At 64.2% G+C, this 18,607-nt stretch overlaps 5 protein-coding genes across 5 annotated transcripts; 4 read left to right on the top strand and 1 right to left on the bottom strand.

Moving 5' to 3' along the window:
• Positions 1-2,088: 2,088 nt before the first annotated feature.
• On the top strand, positions 2,089-3,088 carry EMIHUDRAFT_427958 (hypothetical protein). The gene is made up of 2 exons (XM_005764543.1): positions 2,089-2,553; positions 2,630-3,088. Exons 1-2 carry the CDS (start codon positions 2,197-2,199, stop codon positions 2,876-2,878), a joined length of 606 nt encoding a protein of 201 aa, XP_005764600.1. The 5' UTR covers positions 2,089-2,196; the 3' UTR covers positions 2,879-3,088.
• Positions 3,089-4,965: 1,877 nt separating this feature from the next.
• On the top strand, positions 4,966-6,488 carry EMIHUDRAFT_437436 (hypothetical protein). Its single transcript, XM_005764542.1, has 4 exons — positions 4,966-5,649; positions 5,744-6,094; positions 6,177-6,402; positions 6,425-6,488. Exons 1-3 carry the CDS (start codon positions 5,016-5,018, stop codon positions 6,368-6,370), a joined length of 1,179 nt encoding a protein of 392 aa, XP_005764599.1. The 5' UTR covers positions 4,966-5,015; the 3' UTR covers positions 6,371-6,402; positions 6,425-6,488.
• A 1,547-nt stretch (positions 6,489-8,035) lies between these two features.
• Positions 8,036-9,627, top strand: EMIHUDRAFT_437434 (hypothetical protein). The gene is made up of 6 exons (XM_005764541.1): positions 8,036-8,529; positions 8,632-8,728; positions 8,830-8,863; positions 8,990-9,051; positions 9,133-9,158; positions 9,321-9,627. The coding sequence occupies exons 1-6, from the start codon at positions 8,074-8,076 to the stop codon at positions 9,417-9,419; spliced, it is 774 nt and encodes a 257-aa protein (XP_005764598.1). The 5' UTR covers positions 8,036-8,073; the 3' UTR covers positions 9,420-9,627.
• A 3,565-nt stretch (positions 9,628-13,192) lies between these two features.
• Positions 13,193-15,662, top strand: EMIHUDRAFT_452275 (hypothetical protein; the record flags this gene model as incomplete). Its single annotated transcript, XM_005764540.1, has 5 exons — positions 13,193-13,844; positions 13,919-13,989; positions 14,345-14,512; positions 14,691-15,010; positions 15,263-15,662. Exons 1-5 carry the CDS (start codon positions 13,232-13,234, stop codon positions 15,660-15,662), a joined length of 1,572 nt encoding a protein of 523 aa, XP_005764597.1. The 5' UTR covers positions 13,193-13,231.
• An 821-nt stretch (positions 15,663-16,483) lies between these two features.
• EMIHUDRAFT_357507 (hypothetical protein) lies at positions 16,484-17,381 on the bottom strand. The gene has a single exon (XM_005764539.1). It carries the CDS (start codon positions 16,981-16,983, stop codon positions 16,609-16,611), a length of 375 nt encoding a protein of 124 aa, XP_005764596.1. The 5' UTR covers positions 16,984-17,381; the 3' UTR covers positions 16,484-16,608.
• Between the last annotated feature and the right edge of the window lie 1,226 nt (positions 17,382-18,607).

Here is an 18,607-nt window from a genome sequence, read left to right as displayed (position 1 = left end):
TGTACGCGATTCCAGGGCAGGGGGGAGAGGCGCGCCGCGCCAAGGGGGACAAGCGACGGGAGGGGGAGAGTCGTGTCTTTCGCAGAGTAAACAGCAAAAAAATTGAGATTGTACTGTTCACTAATTTGAATCAATGCATACGGCATACCTCGGACATCATCGTGAACTCGGTGGTCCGCTGCGAGGACGCGGTCAGCACCGCGCCGGATCTCTTCTGAGAGCCGGCGCGGATCGCGGATGCGGCTTGAAGGCTCTGCCGGCGGATCTGTGCCAGCGCCTGGCGCCTGCCAGACTGCGGGTCCAAATACCCCCGGCGCTCGCGCGCGCCACCGCCCCCGGCGCGGGGTGGGATATCAGTTCGTGAGTTCTGTGTTCCCGTCCCTGTGCTCCACCTTCTTCTCCCGTGTCGGTCCCTGAGAACACCCCACTATACAGCGCCACCTCGTGAGCTGTCCTGTGAGCTGTGTGTTGTGCGTCCAGCAGTCCGGACCCAGTGCTACGGCCGGTGACAGCGTGCCTCGTGTCGGCTCCCGAGCCAATCGTGTGCAGCGTGTGTGTGCGTGTGGGCCCGTCCTCCATGCTTGGAGGTGTGTAACACTGACTGACTGACTGCATACGGCATACGCCTATAGTTTGGCCTCAAATCACCCGAGAGTCCCAACCGCGTCCCGCTCCCGGGGACCACCCGCCGGGGGTGCTCTCTGACCTCTCTGGTCATGTGCGCTACAAAACCGTCCCGCCGCTGAGATGGGATGGGATGGGATGGGATCTCGGTCAACGGGGTGGAGGGCGGGGTCCCGGAGGAAGGAGATGCTGGTGTGTGCCGTGTGCTAGTTAGTGATCTCAGGCCCAGTGAGGTAGTGCACGAGACTCTATCCTGGATCCTGCTGAACAACCTCCTCTTGTAGCTCGATCGGTCACACCGCCATCACCGCCGACGTCTCCCAGTGAGACGATGGAGAGGGGGGACGACACTGCTCGATCTACCCTCTGTGGGGTCCCTCAGCAGCGTGCACCTCGATCCTGTACCGTGTTTGTTAGGACCCCTCCCCAATGAACACACCAGTGAGGGAGGGCGAGACGATCGAGGGGTCCCGTACCATGCGGAATCGACCCTCTCCAGTGCTCAAGTGCTCAAGTTAGTTAGGAAGGGGAAGAACAGCCACAGCCAGGCTCGGACTGGCACCGCCAGCGCGGGCGGGCGGGCGGGTATTGATTGGGTGCGGGTGGACGCAAGACAGGAGATGACGGCACCCTGGAGCGACAGAGACACACAAACTCACGAGACACTCAGCCCCGCCAGGTTGCTGGGGGCGAGGCAGGGAAAAGAAAGCAGGCGCGCCGGCGACGCGACGAATGTCACTCGCTCTGGACGCGCCTCCCACATTCTGGGCGGCGACGCTCGACTCTGACGCCTACGCCACGCAGCGCCTGCCACGCGGCTCCGTGCTTGTTCTCACCTCCGCCTCCACAACCGGCGAGAGCGCCTCGCTCTGGGTGTCGTCGGGAAGTGACAGCGGAGGGAGCGGCTTCCTCCTTGGAACCCTCTCCGCCGACGGCGTGTCGCACATGGAGCTGCAGCAGCCATTTGCTGGCGACGTGACTTTCTTCCGACGCGGGGCTGGAGCCATCCAGATTGTGGGCCACCTGCGCGGCGAGGCTCCGCCACTCGAGTCATCGTCTGCAAAGGGTGCGAGCCACGGCGAGGCGGCCGACGAGGAGAGAGAGGTGAGCGGCCCGGAGGACGGCTCGGAGGACGGCTCGGAGGTCGGCGAGGAGATGACACCCGAAGAGGTGCGGCGGGAACTGATGAGCCGAGGGATCACTGAGCTCCGCGATACGTGCAACGAGATGGAGCTCAGCGCAGAGGGACCCAAATCGGCGCTGGTGTCGCGCATCATCGACGCGCTCCTCGAGGACGAGAGCGAGGACGGCGAGGAGAAGGAGGAGGAGGAGGGCGAGGAGGAGGAGGAGGAGGAGGAGGAGGAGGAGGAGGAGGAGGAGGAGGAGGAGGAGGGCGAGGAGGAGGAGGACAGCGACGACGACAGCGAGGAGGGGGAGGAGGAGGAGGAGGAGGAGGCGGCGGCGGCGGCGGCGGCGGCGGCGGCGGCGGCGGCGGCGGCGAAGCCTGCGGCCTCCAAGCGAGCGGCGCCTCCCGCCGCCGCGCCGGCGCCGGCAGCGAAGAAGGCCAAGCCAATGGAGGAGGCCAAGCCAGAGCCCAGCGCTGAGCCGGCCGCCTTTGCTGCCGCCAAGCGCTTCTCGGGTGCGAGGCGCGGCTGCGTCTTCAAGAAGGGGCCGCAGGGCCTCGGCTACTACCGCGATGAGCCGCCTCGCCCCACGACTGCACCACGCGGCGCGGCGGCGGCTGCCCCCGCGGCGGGGGGCTGGCGCAAGCTGGGCGCGGGCATTGAGTGCTTGGAGCTCTCCAAGGCGGCGCTGTCGGGACCGGGCGCCTCCAAAGGCGCCAAAGTCCGGGTGAAGTATGCAGGCACCCTCACCACCGGCCGCCAGTTCGACGCGGGCCAGATCTCTTTCAAGCTCGGCTCTGGAGAGGTGCCCCTGCCGGCCCGGGTCCCTCTGCCCACGCCCGCTGCTCCACCCCACGTCGCCCCTCCCGCCACGCCGACAGGTGATCAAGGGCTGGGACTTCGGCATCGAGGGTATGAAGGTTGGCCAGCGCCGCCGGCTGAAGATTGCGCCACAGCTCGGGTATGGCGCTCGCGGCGCGCCGCCCGACATCCCGCCGAACGCCACGCTCCTCTTCGAGGTCGAGCTGCTCTCGCTGGGCGGCGGCAAGGGCGGCGGCAAGGGCGGCGGCAAGGGCGGCGGCAAGGGCGGCGGCAAGGGCGGCGGCAAGGGGCACGGGCGGCGTCGGTGAGCCGGGGACGTTGGACAGATTGCCAGGAACGGTATTGTGAAGGGTCGGGCAATGTGGCAGGACTAGCTGTTGGGTCTCGATCATGTCAGCAGTCAGGTCGTCCCCAGGCATGCAGAAAAATAAGTGAAGGAAGGAAGTCCGGGATATGTGCGGGTGGAGTCGTGGAGACGAGAGGAGAGGCCCGCGCGCCACGCCAACGGGGGCCAACACCCCAACACGGAGCTCCAAGGTCCAGCGGGTCCCCACTGCCCACACCGCGCGGACACGCCACACAGGGTCAGACTCAGAGCACAGAGGCCAGTCAGGATCCGACACAGCAGGTTGCAGCTTGCAGGACCGTGCCCGACCCTCTGCACGCTGCAGGCGCACGGCCCTCCGCGAAACAAAGGCCAAAGCCCTCCCCGGGACACCTGTCTGTCCCCGTCCCTCGCCGCTCGCGGTTAGCGTGCCGTCATCTCCTGTCTAGCGTCCACTCATACCGCGCTGGTGTCCAGTCCGAGCCTGCCTGGCTGTTCCTCAAGTTCCTTCTTCCTACTGCGTTCCTAACTAACTCGCGATCGCGTTTGGGCCCGGCTAATTGACCCCCCCCCCCCCCCTCCACCCCGAATCTTGGTCGTTTCTTTCTAAAATTCTTTCTAAGTGGTGTACCTGTGTTCGTGCCAGTGCGCGCCAGTCCCGTGCCCAGTGTCGTGCGAGGGAGTTTTGTTGTAAGATTCTTTCTAAGCACCCGGCGTAAAAGACGTAAACCACCTATAGGTGGAAGACCGCGCGCCCGACGCACGAGCCCAGCTCGAGTGCGAAGATCGCTCACCCCAGATCTGCAGCGCTCTCGCTTAGTCTGATTTCACCCCGGCTAAGTGGCGCAGCTTCATAGCCGTCGTGTCTACCGCGATTCATCCCGATGCAGCCTGCTGGTCCGGAGGACAAGGGGGTTGGATCTGATCAGCGGGTCTGCAGACGAACGGCGGTTGCTGTGTTGCTAGTCGCTGCCGTTCTTGTGGCTACAGGTACTGGACTGGGTGGTGACTTCCCCGGCGCCATTACGCTTAATGCAGGCATCGCCACGAGCTTTGTGATCGAAATCGTGAACCATTTGGGACTTGAGGTGCATTCAGTCCGGCTGCGCCGGCCAGACTCAATGTGGGCAACAACCATCGCAGACATCACTGAATTCCAGCTTGAGATCAGTGCCACCCTCGATGTTCTCCCCTTTGGAGGTGGCAAATTTGGACTGATCAAGGCGACGCTTGGCAGCGCCATCATGCACCTGGATTTCGAGGGCGAAAATCTCGGCACATTTCAGTCGCAGCCGCTGCAGCTCGGTGGTGGAGGCAAGATCGACTCTATCCTTGAAGGCAAGCTGCATGTGGCGCCCGATCAAAAGGAGGCATTCCAAAAGATTGCTTGGGCGACGGTGCACAGGGATACGATCACCCTGGGTCTAAATTTAGTGCGGTGTGAAGTGTTTATCTACTCTGCATCTTTAGCGCACTTTAGCGCAACTTTAGCGCAACTTTAGCGCAACTTTAGCGCAACTTTAGCGCAACTTTAGCGCAACATTAGCGCGAATTTAGCGCAACTTTAGCGCATGGTTCGAATTTCTGGGTCTCGGTTCACCGATGGTTCGCGAACACATGGCACGATGCGGCCCGGGTACTTGTCGAGGTACGTACTATACTTCAAGTATAAGTGTAGTCGGGGCCGGGCTACAAGAGCTGTCAGTGCGTTGGAGTGCGTTGTGTTCTTGTTTCGTATCCGCTCCTTCACGGCGCGCTCCCAGTTTGCCTGCGCACTCTCTCACGGCCTCACGTGCGCGACAAAACGCGGACAACACACAAGCGACGCGTGGAACCGTGCATGCGCAGAGAGAGAGTGGTGGTCGGGAGGAGGCGCGAGAGCAGCGTGCGCGCGGGAGTGGCCAGTACAGCGTGGCGACAGCACTGCCGGCTGCTGGATCGTAACTTGATCTCCGAAAGCGTGGTTGACCGTTCAAACCCCTGGGAAGACGTAAAAGAATTTAAACAAAACAACTCTCTCTCACAGCACACAGACTCGACACGTAAAAGAAAGGGGGGTTTAGCAAAGGTGCCGAGCGTCGGCAAGCCAGCCGCCACTCTCTCGGCCGTCCCTCTGGACCATGCCTCCGAAGCGCAAACGGCAAGCCGGCAGGGCAGGCAAGCCGAAGCCGGCAAAGGCGGCAAAGCACGCCGCAGAGTCGGCAAAGGACATCTATCTCACCCTCCTCCAGCAGATCCCTGCCGCGCAGCTCGAGGTGCTGCAGCGAGCGCTCGGGAAAGGAGACGCCTCGCTGGGCATGGAGGACGTGTTCGCGGCGCTGGGCGTCCTCCGGGTGGCTGGCGCCGTGTGGGGGCTCCTCGGCCCACCGGCGTCTTTCCACAAGCTCAAGATCTTCAACACGGTCCTCGGCCTCGACCTCGAAGACGTGGAGCTGCAGCACGCGCTCGGGCCACGCGGCCTCCTCGCCGAGGCGTGGGAGGGCCTCGCCCCCGCGAAGCTGCGGCGCTGCCTCGCCTTCGTGTCGGTCATGTACGCGTTCATGAACGAGGCGCAGCTCTCTCTCATCCTGTACGGAGAGCTGGGAGCGGCGACGCACGGCGGTCGGGCGCGGGAGGCTCTGCTTCGAGGCGACCTGGGGCAGGTCGCGGCGCTGCTCGAGGACATGCAACAAACGGCAGCGCTGCGCCCTGACCCGAGCTCCGCGGTGATGCGCTCCGACCGCCTCACGCCTGGCCCGTACCCAACGATGGGTGGTGCGAGCATCTAGATACACTCGCCCGTGCGCGCCCCTGCTCCAGGCTCGTACCTGGCATCTAGATACACTCGCCCGTACGGCCCCTGCTCCAGGCTCGTACCTCCGACGGCTCGCTGCGGGGACGGGCGAGCTGTCAGACACCGCCGCCGGGCTGGTCCTCGACCTGCTCGGCTCAAAGGCGGCGTCCAAGGTGACCTTCACCGACTCCGTCGGCCTGCGCGCCGTCGAGCGGGCCGAGGGCGCGGGCGAGCGCGCCATGCGGTCTCCTCTGCCCATGCCGCAGGGCGGTAAGGGCACGGAGGCGATGGCAAGTGCGCTGGGCATGGACAAGCCGTCGCTGCTGCGCGCGCTGCGCGGGCACGACTGGGGCGCGTCGGCGGACCGGTTCCTGGACGGCTGGTCACTCGCCGACGGCGACCGGGCACTGCTTCGGCGCCTGCTGGGCGCGCGGCACGAGAGCCGCGACTTTCGCCAGAGCCGTCTGCTCGCCCCTGCCTTGAGCTGGCGCCCGCCCCGCCGCCGCAGGCTGCCCGCGCGACACCGAGGTGGAGAATCTCGCGTGCGAGCTGAACCGACACCGCTCCCTCTTCTGGGGCGAGGGGCGGAAGTGGAACAACTCGACCAAACACGCCTCGCCCTCCACGTACGACCTCGCCGCCGCGCGGGCGATGGTCGAGCGCGCGGCGGACCTCAACGGGCGGATGCGGGCGGCGGCGTGATTGGGCGCACACGCGCGCGCACACACACACACACAGGCACACACACGCACGCACGCATGATGTCGAATCCAAGGTTCGTGAGTAAAATTTCACCCTTTCCGACTTCCACAGGTGAATTCATGTCGCGCGCGGCTCGCACTCGTGGCACGCAGGCGTCCGACAGACGGCGCCGGGGCTAGGCGACCGAGGAGGAACCGCTACGGCAAGAACCGCACACCACCCGCTGACGAGCGCTCGCGGAACTGGTCCGCGGCGCCCGCCAGGGGCGTGCGCGAGACAGGGGCGCGGAGCCCTTTTCTGTGAGCAGAGATTCCCTCCCGGCGGGGGTCGTGGCGGAGAGCCGGCATGGGAATCGCCGGCCACCAACCCGAGCCCTAGTCTGGCCGGTTTTTTGCGGTATCTTGATGTATCTCTCCATATCTGACCATATCCCGCCATATCCCGCCATATCCCGCCATATCCCGCCATATCCTGCCGTATCCTGCCCGCCTCGCCCGGCCTCTCCGCGCTCCGGCCGCAGAGCGCACTTGCGGCCGCTCGGCTCGGGGGGGGGAGGGAGCCGCTCAGTCGACCTCCTCGACGGCCCGCCTCTCGAACCAGAACCAGTGCCCCCCATAATCATACCAGACGTAGGAGCCGGTGAGGCCAATCTCGGTGAACTCGGAAGAGATGCAGCAGTCCGCGTTTGCCTTGGCAATCGCGGCGGTCATGGGGGCTCCGTATCTTATCATATCCGCGTGTATCTCCCGGTATCCCGCCATATCCCGCCATATCCCGCCATATCCCGCCGCGGATACCGCGAAAAAAACCGGCCAGACCAGGGATCACCCAGGGGGTGCCCCTGCCAGGCGCCGCGACCGGGGCTGGGTGCCCCCACCCCGAGGGGCGGGGGCGGGGTCGGGGTCCAAAGTGATCCGGCCCATCGCCTCGGTAAGGTCCTCGGTGCGATTCTCCACGGTGTCGTCGAGCAATAGCCGCGGAGGTGGTGGCGTCGACGTCGGTGGAATCGGCTGGGTCAACGTCAATGTCGATAGCTCTTTCCCGCCGGATCCCCTTATTGTCTCCGATGTGTCGCGCTAGGCTGCGTTTGTTTTCTCGTACGCGCTAATGCGATCCGACATGCGTGGATTCCTCCCATAAGCCGGATCCACGAAAATTGCAGTATTTTTTTTGCTTGGGGCGGTCTGACGTGACTCGTACGACAGGAGAAAGCGCCATCTTAAAGATACTCCCCCCCCCTCCCGCCCGATAATCGACTGCCTCCCGTCGAGACTTGAGGCCCCATTGGTGCCTCGGCGCCGCCTGGGATCTGGTTCGCACGGCCGCCCCAGAGCTAGCGCCCAAATCGCGAATCAACAGCGAATCGGAAAGCTGCCAAAGCACCCGTATGGCAACGTCGTGAGCGCTAACAAGCAAGCTATACCCCCCCACATCCCAAGCGCCCGACACCCGGCGCGTGGTCGACACCCCCGGCTCCTCTCGCGTCGCAGGCGGTGCTGCCCGCCTTCTCGGAGGAGCGCGTCAAGGAGGGCAACGCGCGATGTGTTGTGGTGCCAGGGTGTGGTGGCGACGACGGCGGCGCCGCGCGCGCGCCTCCACTCGCCAGGCCTCTGGGGCTGGACCCACAAAGGACCGGTCCCGGTTCCAGGCGCCAGGCTTGAGAGTGTTTGCTGTTTGTGCGCGCTCTGCAACGAAAAAACATCATGTTAGCCAAGTTTCAGGCGTATTTTAGCAGCGAGGCAACGGCGCTCGAGAAGTCGGCGTACGCCGTCATCGGCAGCGCCATGCTGATGTTCAGCACGTTTGCGCTCGTGGGACCCCGCTGGCTGCCTGCGTGCGACTTGGCGGGCCAGCCGGCAGAGCTGTTTCCGAACGCGCATTACGGCGCTGATCGCAGCCCGTGCTGGTACCGGCGATATGCGCAGCTCGGCGGGCTGAGCAGCTTCGAGGCGGACATGTGCCGGCGGCTGCTATTTGCGCTCCTGTGCGGCACACTCCTCGGCACCGAGCGGTCAACCTCCAGTACGCCAGCGCCGGTCAAGTCGATGTGCATGGTGACACTCGGCGCCTGCATATGCACCATCTGCTCTATGTTCAGCGAGCTGCATGGCCCCCTCTCCTTCGACGCAGCCCGTGCCACCGCGCAGATCCCAAAGGGGGTGCGGCCCTAGCAGCAGCCGCGCAGTTAGGAGCCCCCAACCGGGCCTAGCGGCCCTCCCCAGGGGGCCTGCGGGAGCTCGAGCCGCTCTTCCCGCGGGCAGGTCGGCTTCATCTGCAGCGCAGTCCTCTGGCGGTCTGGAGGCGGCTACACGAACGCCGTCCTCAAGGGGACAGTCTCGTCAACCTCCTTCTGGGCAGGCGCCGCCGTCCGGGAGACATCTCGGCTGCACCTCGCTCAGAACCTCCGTCGGATCTCGGCCGCACCTCGGCTGCACCTCGCCACCCTCCCTCGTGCGCAGGCGCCGCCATCGGCGCCATGGCGGGCGGAGGCATGTGTGTGCCGCCCTAGCCGCCGATGCGCCTGTGCAGACCCCTCCTCGCCCCTCCTCGCCCCTCTGCGCCTCCTCGCCTCCTCAACCTCGCCTCCACCCTCCTCGCCTCCTCCGCCCCTCCCCGCAGCTACGGCCCGGCTCTCTTCGCAACCATGCTTTGCGTGACGGTGAACCAGCTCGGCAAGCGCGGTGCGTGGGCAGCCTCGCCAGCCGCCCGACACAGGGGCGCGGCCAGCACTCATCTGCCCCGCCCGCCCCGTCGCCGGCCAGGCGCCTTGCGGCCTATCGCGTCGGAGGCAAAGACCGCCCGCCTCTCAGCCCACTGCACACGCGTGTGCGCTTTCCGCACGGCGCGGTGACCAGAGACCTGCGGGGGAGGGCGGCGCCCCTCGCTAGGCGGGAGATCCCGGCTCGATCTCGGCTCGATCTCGGCTCGATCTCGGCTCGATCTCGGGTAGGCGGGAGGCCTCCTCGCGCCGCTCACCGAGTCGCTGCTCGCCCCTCCCGCGGGGACACCAACCTCCCCCGGTGCTAGACCGGAGCTCGAGAGTGGCTGAAGCGAACCGAGCACGCGTCCGGGGAGGAGCTGTACAGTAGGCTGCTTGGGGCTTGGCAGAGCTCACAAGAACTATTACCCCCGGTACTGTGCACAATCATTACGGGAGCGAAGGGTGTGTGCAGTGTGGAGAGTAATGGACATCTCTGCGCTCAAGAACAGGAGATCGTTGGGGTAGAGATAGTAGATTAAGACTGGAACGCCCGGCAGGACGCTTCACCGCGAGGCGCGCGCGGCGGCACGCCGCGCGCGCAGGCCACCGAGCACGCGCTCGTGTTACCCGAGCAGGGGGCTGCTGTGCAGAGGCTGTGCATGCAGCCTGCACAGCAGCCCTGCCTGTTCTGAACATTCAGCCCGCATGCTCCGCACTGCGCCCCTGCCGCCTCGCGCCTGACACGACGCACGCCTGCACTGCACGAGGCGCGCGCGTGGCACGCTGCGCGCGCGGCCGCCATCTGTTCAGTCCGCTGTCCAGTCTGCCTGCACACAGCACAGAGCACATGCAAGGGACATGCACATGTACATGTGCACGCCGCGCAGTCCCCGCACGCCGCACAGCGATGCAGCCCGCACCCCGCGACAGTCGCCTGCCTCACGTCGAGCCCGCGCCTGCCGCACGCAGTACTGTGCGCACTGTATTATCCTCGGTATTTCTTTTTTGTCATAAAAAGCACGGGCCCTCAGCGGAGCTGGGAAGAGGACCGCCGCAAGCGGCGTGGCGTGGAGGTTGTGCATCCCTCCGGGGGCCCCTCTGCGCCGGGGAGGCGTTGTTGGAGGCTAGGACGCAAGCGTCCGTCGCCCTTTTCAAACTCGGGGCCCACTCCGCTACGCTCCGACCCGAATTTGGAGGGCCTAAAAGTTTAAGGTGTTGCTGCGCAAAAGGGGTCGGACACCGGGCGCAGCTCATGCTAAGAGCTAGAAGAGGAGATAGAGAGAACAACCACCCTGTCCCGTTATTGCGTACACCAACACCACAAAACGCTCTCTCTCTCCTGTCCTCACTCAGGGGGGTCACAACTACCAAGTCCCTCGACTAGCTGCCACAGGGCGCAGCTGCCACAGGGCGCAGCTGGAGACGCTCCCCCTCAATCGGCATCCACCCCCACCCGCTCCAGCCCCACTTCTGCTGCCGAGAGAGCTGAATCGAAGCAAGCGAGCCATTGCATCTTGGCGTGCTCCTGGAGCGCGGCTTTCTGCGCCACGAGCACGGCGGAGTCGGCGTCGTAGCGCGCAATCGTTCCCGCTCATCGCCCATTCCTCCCACGTGACATGTGTCGGCCGCGATTCGATGTCGCCACCTTCATCGCCAACGAGGACTCCCTCGACTGCATACTCGATCGCGCACCACGGTGGTCCCGCCCACATACTCGGAGCGAGTCTCAACCTCCGCAGAGTAGTTCTGAAAAGAGTTGATCCTCAGGCAGGCCGGGAAACTCGAGCGGATAGTCTTCAGCATGTTAAGCACTTGTCGAGCGAGCAGGGCGGGATGACCGTCGCCCGCTCGCGGAGTGATGTGGCCGGCGGCGGCGGCGAGCGATGCGGCCCCCACGATGACACTCCCCATGGGATCGACGCGCGCTGCTGCCGTGAAGACGGGCCCCAGGCAGCGGGTCATGTCAGACAGGGCTGCGAATGGGACGTCGGCCGTAGGGTCGCAAAGTAAGAGCCCCGACCGTCATGTACTGCAAGAAGTCGACGGTCTTTGCCTCTGCAGATGGCACTGGTCCCAAGGGTACGATCGCCTCAGAGTACCCCAAGTCGCCCCACTGCAAAAGGAGCTCGGGCACCGGGATTTGGTGGGAATGCAGTGCCTGGACGCACACCGTCCGGAACGCATCCTCATCCACGTGCACCGTGCTGAACACGCCGAGGTCGGACAAGGCACCGAGAGGATGCGGCGCCACGCCGCGGCCAAGACGGCCAGCCGCAAGATGCTGAGTCTGTCAAAGTAGTTGGCTACAGCGGGATCGGGCTCACAGAACGGGAGAAGTCCACTGATGGCGGCCCACTACGGAATCTGGACCCACGACGGTTGCATCCCTGGAGGAGGAAGGGGCAGATTGAGGAAGGCCGGATTGCCCACCGCCGACCACGGAATGAAGCGCAGGGTAGAGGCTACCACTGTTGAGTCGACGGGCATCACCAATGGCTTTGCGGGATCGGGGTTCTGCTCGGCCGGAATGCTGAGCTCGGCGACGGCGAGGTCTGGCATCGCGGCGCTGGTCGTCTCGTCGAGGGCTGCCTCTCGACTCTACTCCCGCGTCACAACGAAGCACGAGGCGTGCTCGACAGAGCGACAGCGCAGCGCACTGCCCTGAGGGAGGGTGTAGAGGATGTAGAGTGTAGAGCGCTGTAGAGCTGTAGAGATGTAGAGCGCTGGAGAGCGCTGTAGAGCGCTGTAGAGCTGTAGAGCTCTACATCCGCCGCGGGACGAAGCGCCTCCGTTGTAGAGCGATGTAGAGGCGCTCTACAACGTGAAATCTCTACAACAAACTCTACATCATAAGCGGCGAACGAGGCACGGTCGCTCTCCGACATGAGGCGCGTTGCACTTGCCAGTGCTGCCCTGGCCTTCTGTCTGCCCGCCCAATGGGTGGCAGATGCCTCTGCTGCTGTGGCATGCCTCACGGCTGCGACTGGCCGGCGCCTCGACGCGTCAGCTCGGCTCGGCGTAGCGATCGTGGCCAGCGCAACTCACCTGGACTCAACGCTCAGCCAGGAGCTCCCGCACGCGCTGGCGCGAGGCATGGCGCATGCAACGCTCAACAATGCTCTCCTCGCCTCGCGCAAATGCGACCGTCCTCGCAGCCGACAGTCCACCGCCTGCTAAAGAAGCACAGCGACGAATGCGCCACCGGCGACGCACGGCAGGCTGGTCATGACGCAGTTACAGGGTGTTGTGTGCCGTCGGAGTGACTCTCTGTGTGTCAGGGATAGTCAGGGCTGTCCATCAGAGCTCAAGTAAGCTCGGAGACCCCCCATTAGCGCGGCTCGACCTCTTTGAGTCACTGCCTTCCCGGCGGTTTGGCTGTAGAGCCTCTACAACAAACTCTACAGCAAAATCGCGCTCTACATCGCTCTACAACGCACGCAGTTCGTCCCGCGCCCGATGTAGACGAGAGCTCTACAGCTCTACAGCGCTCCAGAGCGCTCTACAGCTCTACAGCTCTACAGCGCTCTACAGCTCTACATCCTCTACACCCTCCCTCAGGCACTGCCGTCCAGTCGGCGAAGGGACGGCTGCTGCGCAAAGTGATCAGTTCTAATGAATGTACCGGGGCCCGACGGATAGATGAATCCGGGGCACCCTCCGCTCGAATCCCTGGCTAGGGGTTCGAGGTGGCCCCCACCCTGGGGCCTCCCATCAAAGGGACTGCTGCAGAAGACGCCCAATCTTGCACAAGTGCAAGAACCATACGTCTCTCTCCGTTTGTCTGTCTCCGTTTCTCCTCCTTGCCTCGCGCGCCTCTTTTGCGGCCTCATCCCTAGCTGCCTTGCACGCTCTGAGAACGCACTTCTCGTAAAAGAAAGAAAGAAAACAGACAACCCAAGGGAGGGATGGGCACTTCTCGTAAAAGAAAGAAAGAAAGAAAACAGACAACCCAAGGGAGGGATGGGAGGACGGCACGCCGCCACCACACAGGGATTTTAAGGAGCAGGTGTGTGGTGCGCTAGCCGTCGCCCACCGGGCACTTCTCGTGGCGGTGTCGTCCGCCGTGGTAAAATTCTCTTGCCTAAATTCTTTTGCCTCGCGCGCCCACCCTACCCGGGTAATGCAAAAGCGGCCAGGCGATCCGACATCCGACTCACGCGATGCCAGCTAGGCGTCGAAGATTCCTGAAGCTGTCATACGCCCTGACGCTCGCTGCCGGTGCGCTTGCACTCATCCTGGCGCTCGTTGCCACCGAGGCGCTGCTGCTGCCGAATGCCAGCGCCCGGCACCAGTCGCTGCTGCCTGTCGCCTCTGCCGCACCTGTCCCTGCCGCACGCAGCATTTCGGCGGCGGCGGCGGAGGCGGCGGCGGGCGCCTTCGCCCTGCTCTCGCGTGCTGACAGCGACAGCCTGCCCGCCCGGCCTCCGTCGCTCAGCTTTGAGGCGCGGGCGGCGCCAAACATCTCTGTGGTGGTTCCGTGCTACGGGCATGTGCCGTACCTCGAGCAGACGCTAATGTCGGTGGTGACCCAGCGGTACCCTCCCGCCGAGATCCTGGTCCTCGACGACGGCTCGGAGGAGCGCTGCGGCGACGCCGCAGCGGCAATGCTCCGCAGGCCGGCGCTCGCGCGGCCGCGCCGCAGGCAAGTGCTGACGCTGGTGGGGTGGTGGGGGTGGAGCAGCGCGGACCTGGCTCGCTTCGAGGACGAGGTGGTGGTGACGCCGAACCGCGGCGTCGCCCACGCGCGCAACGCCGGCATCCGCCGCGCACGCGGCGAGCGGACCACTGCGTCCCTGCGGCGACTGTTCCCCACAGTCCTCCCTGAGCCTTCTCTGAGTGTCCTGCAGGCGACTGGATCATGTGCCTCGACGGCGACGACACCGTCTCGGACAGCTACCTCATGCGCGCGATGGAACAGGTCAACACACACACACACACACACACACACACACACACACACACACACACACACACACACACACACACACGCACACACACACACGCACACACACACACACGCACACACGCACGCACGCACGCACACACACGCACACACACACACACACACACGCACACACACACACACGCACACACACACTCACGCACACACGCACGCACGCACGCACGCCACGCACGCCACGCACGCCACGCACGCCACGCACGCACGCACGCACGTGCACCGACACCTTCACTTGAAATGCTGCGGCTCCTGTCTCACAGAACAATTCAAGCAGTCCCCAATCAGTCCCCCACCGAGGATTGGATATGATCAGGTCGCGCTAGTGCCGCGCACCAACCTCGTGTATGCCAACCAGCAGTTCTTCGACGGCTCGCGCTGGCAGTGGACGGTGCCGCCCCTCCGCGCCGACAACGCGCTGGTCAACGGCCCGCTCCCGCTGATGACTCTGTGGAGAAAGGAGCGCGGGCTAGATGCCGAGTCCGTGTCCCGCCTCTGGCGTGGGTGCGAGTCCATTCTCCTCGCCCGTCAGCAAGCCACGCACTCGGCTGCACTCGCCCAGAGGTCAAGCCCAGAGGTCAAGCCCCCGCGTCCGCGGTGTTTGTACGGCGGATCTTCGGGCTAGCCGCTTGAGGCCTCGTCACTCATCGAGTGAATGGTAGGACCTCTGGCTAGCGACGCCGCACGGCTTCGACGAGGCGCTCCCAAAGGGGCACGAAGACTGGGCCTTCTGGCTGCAGCTCACGGAGCGGCCGCCGCTCGACTCGGTTCTGTGTCCGACAGCTCGCTGCGTCTCTGAGATTAGGCTGCAGCTGACGCGGCTGCCGCTGCTGCCGCACAAGCTGGACGACTTCCTCACCCAGTACCGCTACAAGAAGGACTCCAAGATGCGCACGCGAGAGCGCAACAACCCGGAGGCGCCGCGGCTCCCCCGCCTGCACGAGAGACGCCTCCCGAGACCCTCCCTCGAGCCGTCCTGCAGGTCCCGCGGCTCATGCGCACCCTCTTCGCCGACCTGTGCGCGAACCTTCCGAGAACCTTCCTCCCTCCCCGCCCCGGCCGCTGCCTCCACCACCGCCCCGAGGAACGCCCACCCCGCCGGTCGATACCGCCGCCTCCACTCTGCCCGCCTCCACTCCGCCACCCTCCGACACGTCCACCCACACGTCCGCCGACACATCCACCCACACGTCCGCCTGACATGGCCGCCGACACGTCCACGGCGCGTCCGCAGGTACCCGGTGCGCAAGCTGCTGATCGACCACCACGAGCTGCTCAAGCCAGCCGGCGAGCCGGGCCAGAAGCCGGGCATCACCGAGGCGGTCGTCATGGACGTCTCCGTCTCGCAGCACCTCCACCCCACCCGCCCGGAGCCGCACCTCTGGTCGGGGATGATCCTGCAGGCAAAGGGCGACCTGGCCGGCGCGGCGGCCGCGTACAACGCCTCCGCCGCGCTCGCCGCGCCGTACGATTGGCAGGGCTCCTACCGCCTCTGGCGGGCGCTGCTCCTGCTCGGCGACGGCGCCGCGGCGGCGCGCGAGGAGGCGGCGCTACGCCGGCGGTGGGGCGACGCGCAGATGCGGTGGTACAGCACAGACGCTTATGGTGGCGTACTGCCCGCCGCGTCGGAGTGAGCGGCGCTGCCCGTGTCGTATCCTTGACGTCTTTTACACGAAATACACTCCTGCGATCATTTGGCGATACACGTCTCCTATAGCACCACGTCTCCTAGCAACATCACGTGTGACACTTTATGTGCCGTGCAGCGTAATCCGGATCTAGATGAAGCCACGTTTTTGCATCCTAACAGCTGTGAAGAGGCCTGCCGGGATCGACCACCGCCAGCTAAAGCCCAGCTCGTGAAAACAGAAGAAGGAAATCGCCAGCGTCACGAGCAGCGGCGCTGCGAGGTTGAGGAGCCGCTCAGGATGTAGCCTCATCAGCGATCTGTGCGGCGGCACAACCTGCGAGTCCGTAGCGTCGACGCTCTTTGCGTGGCCTAACGCAATGGCCTGGGAGCTTGGCGAGTAGTCCGGAAGTAGACCCGCGCCTCGCCTGTGCATGAATCGTGTCGTGCGACGGCCGCCTTTGGTTCTAAAATTCCCTCGTGCCAACCTGTTGTCAGGAGACGGAACACGGAGGAGCTGTATAGGTCACTAGAGACCCACACCATCGCTACATCACCACAACCACCAAGTCGGATACAAGTCGATGACAATGTGCGCGGCAGGACAAACCAAACATGAGACGGTTACACAAGGACGGTCAGGCTACGGTCAGGAAGTAGGTTTGAGTTCACACTCTCCAACACTCCCCCATTGTCTCCGCAGTCTTCATGAATGAGGATGCGGCAGACAACAACAGCAGAGTGTGAATGTGTCTGAGCGTAGGTATGCCGGTTACCCGCCGGCGTCTCGCGGGGCTGGCTAAGCGTCCAACCTTGCGTCTTCGCGAAGGATGGTCTTGCTTGTTGGCAAGACTTGCGCGCTAAGATGATCCAGTGAAGGGGTCAAAGCGCGGCCGAGTGGGCGGAGAGAGAGAAAGGGGAGATAATGAACAGGAGCTCGTTGTGGAGCTCGGTCATGGCGCGCCGCGAGCTGCAATCCGGGCTGAGCGTCGCGGGGCGGCGGCTTGAGCGGGCGCGGCAGGCGCGGCGGGCGCGGGAGCGGCAGCGGGGGCGCCCCCTTGCGGCGCGGCGATTGGGCCGTTGGGAGGCCTCGCCGCGTTGACGCGGATGAGCGCATCAGGGACGTGAGGACGATCTTCAATGCCCCGAACGTTGATGTTGCGCCACGGGCCGCCGACGTCGGAGATGGCAGACTCAGTCTCAGACGTCCAGACGGCAGAGGCGCTCGTAGAGGCGCATTGGACTTCTTGCCAGAGGCGTTGGACAGCGGGACGGGCTAGCGCGAGGAGGCGAGACGAGGAAGAGACAGCAATGAGGTAGAGTGGCATTGCCACGTCGAACAGATGCCCAACACTCCCCCACGACGTGGTAATCGCCACACAAGGCAGAGAGGGCGTGTCGATCGTCGCGTGTTCATCGCGTACAGCTCCGGTCGTGTCGAGCGGCGACGTCGGAAGTAGCGGCGGCGAAAGGCAGGGTCCACATTCGGTGCGAGATCTTTACGGTAACTGCCGTTGCAGCAGCCCGAGAGCTGGTAGCGGAGGCAGCAGCTGCGATGGTGGTCCGTAGGCGAGGAGAACGGACCGGTAAGGAGAAGCAAGAGGGGATACTCGTGTCCACACAGCCGCAGTGCTGGCGGAGATGCGCTCTGTCGCAGAAGATCCGCAAGCACCCAAGTTGATGTTGCGGTTGTACTCATTCTGCTCAGCCTCCGTGCCGAGCAGTTGGCGGCCGCTGTGCCACCGTGCGCCGAGCCTCTGTGCCCAGCCAATCACCACGGCTCGCGCAAGTGCCCATGGTGCCAGCCAACGTATCGAGCGTAAGCCGGAAATGCTGTGCGGCAACACATCTCGCTTGTGTGCCGCACCAGCTCTCATGTCGGCCTCAGTGCCGCACTGCTCACTCCGTGCACTCACCGGTCGGTACCATGTCAGGAGACGGAACACGGAGGAGCTGTATAGGTCACTAGAGACCCACACCATCGCTACATCACCACAACCACCAAGTCGGATACAAGTCGATGACAATGTGCGCGGCAGGAGAAACCCAACAGCATGAAGCGCTCCCCGGCCCTGGATGTGAGGTTAATGACTGCACTCCAAGTGCTCCAAGTGCATGAGACGGTTACACAAGGACGGTCAGGCTACGGTCAGGAAGTAGGTTTGAGTTCACACTCTCCAACATTTGTGAGGACGACGGCGCCTTCTAAAGGTCCGTCGCCGGCCTCTTTTGGTACCTGTGTCGAACCTGTGTGCTGTGCGAGTGGTCTACTCATAGCGGTGGTTGAGACCGATTGCCTCAACTGTCAACCACGTGGTTGACAGAGGCAGCCTCAACCCTCAACCAAGTGGTTGACAGACCCCTTCAACCCCTCAACCACGCGGAATGGCTGTTCACACCCCCCGCGCAAAGGTCTGAACACACATTCTCTGTGACCATTCATGTCGTCTTCTTTAGACGCCTGGATGCTGCATTTGACGCGCCGTTTTTACGAGTACTTGCTTCAGCTACGTGTGTGAATGGGAGGGTGATGCAAAAGCCCGGAGGAGCGCTGACAGCCATCGAAGGCCCCCACGGGGCGGTCCCGGCCGACGTCATGGCCGTCTGCGGACGCGGCCCTCCGTCTCCGGAGACATTACCGAACTCAAAACTGCTTATACCAAAGGCAGATACGAGCTCAGCTCAGTGAGATCTAGCAGCACATACCCTCAGTATCCAGAATAGAAAAGTCTGAAAAAGTCGGTCCGACCGCGCAGAGCGGTCTGGCTCTGTCTGCAGAGCTTCCGTCCGAGCCCTGAGAAATGTCGGAGGCATGTCGGCCCATGTTCGCGATTTTGATGGCGTTGCCCTCATTGCACGTGAAACAGACCGCGCCAGCCACGCACCCTGGTTCCCGGAGGCCAACTCGAACAGGTTACTTTGAGCAATGGCCGCCTTCCATGCTCGATATGC

The sequence above is a fragment of the Emiliania huxleyi genome, assembly GCF_000372725.1.
Source record: "Emiliania huxleyi CCMP1516 unplaced genomic scaffold EMIHUscaffold_59, whole genome shotgun sequence".
In the NCBI taxonomy this organism is placed as follows: Eukaryota; Haptophyta; order Isochrysidales; family Noelaerhabdaceae; genus Emiliania; species Emiliania huxleyi.
Note: the sequence above shows the minus strand (reverse complement) of the source record. Positions and strands in the feature narration are given on the sequence as shown.

What these genes read in the sequence shown, in the direction of transcription:
- EMIHUDRAFT_437436 (XM_005764542.1), top strand. Translation starts at nt 5,016, where the DNA reads ATGCCTCCGAAGCGCAAACGGCAAGCCGGCAGGGCAGGCAAGCCGAAG. An exon ending in CCCGTACCCAACGATGGGTG is followed by an intron (nt 5,650 to 5,743) that starts GTGCGAGCATCT and finishes CCCCTGCTCCAG; the next exon opens with GCTCGTACCTCCGACGGCTC. An exon ending in ACTGCTTCGGCGCCTGCTGG is followed by an intron (nt 6,095 to 6,176) that starts GCGCGCGGCACG and finishes CCGCCGCCGCAG; the next exon opens with GCTGCCCGCGCGACACCGAG.
- EMIHUDRAFT_357507 (XM_005764539.1), bottom strand. Translation starts at nt 16,983, where the DNA reads ATGCCACTCTACCTCATTGCTGTCTCTTCCTCGTCTCGCCTCCTCGCG.
- EMIHUDRAFT_437434 (XM_005764541.1), top strand. Translation starts at nt 8,074, where the DNA reads ATGTTAGCCAAGTTTCAGGCGTATTTTAGCAGCGAGGCAACGGCGCTC. An exon ending in GCCATGGCGGGCGGAGGCAT is followed by an intron (nt 8,864 to 8,989) that starts GTGTGTGCCGCC and finishes CCCTCCCCGCAG; the next exon opens with CTACGGCCCGGCTCTCTTCG. An exon ending in GAACCAGCTCGGCAAGCGCG is followed by an intron (nt 9,052 to 9,132) that starts GTGCGTGGGCAG and finishes GTCGCCGGCCAG; the next exon opens with GCGCCTTGCGGCCTATCGCG.
- EMIHUDRAFT_427958 (XM_005764543.1), top strand. Translation starts at nt 2,197, where the DNA reads ATGGAGGAGGCCAAGCCAGAGCCCAGCGCTGAGCCGGCCGCCTTTGCT. An exon ending in TCAAGCTCGGCTCTGGAGAG is followed by an intron (nt 2,554 to 2,629) that starts GTGCCCCTGCCG and finishes CCACGCCGACAG; the next exon opens with GTGATCAAGGGCTGGGACTT.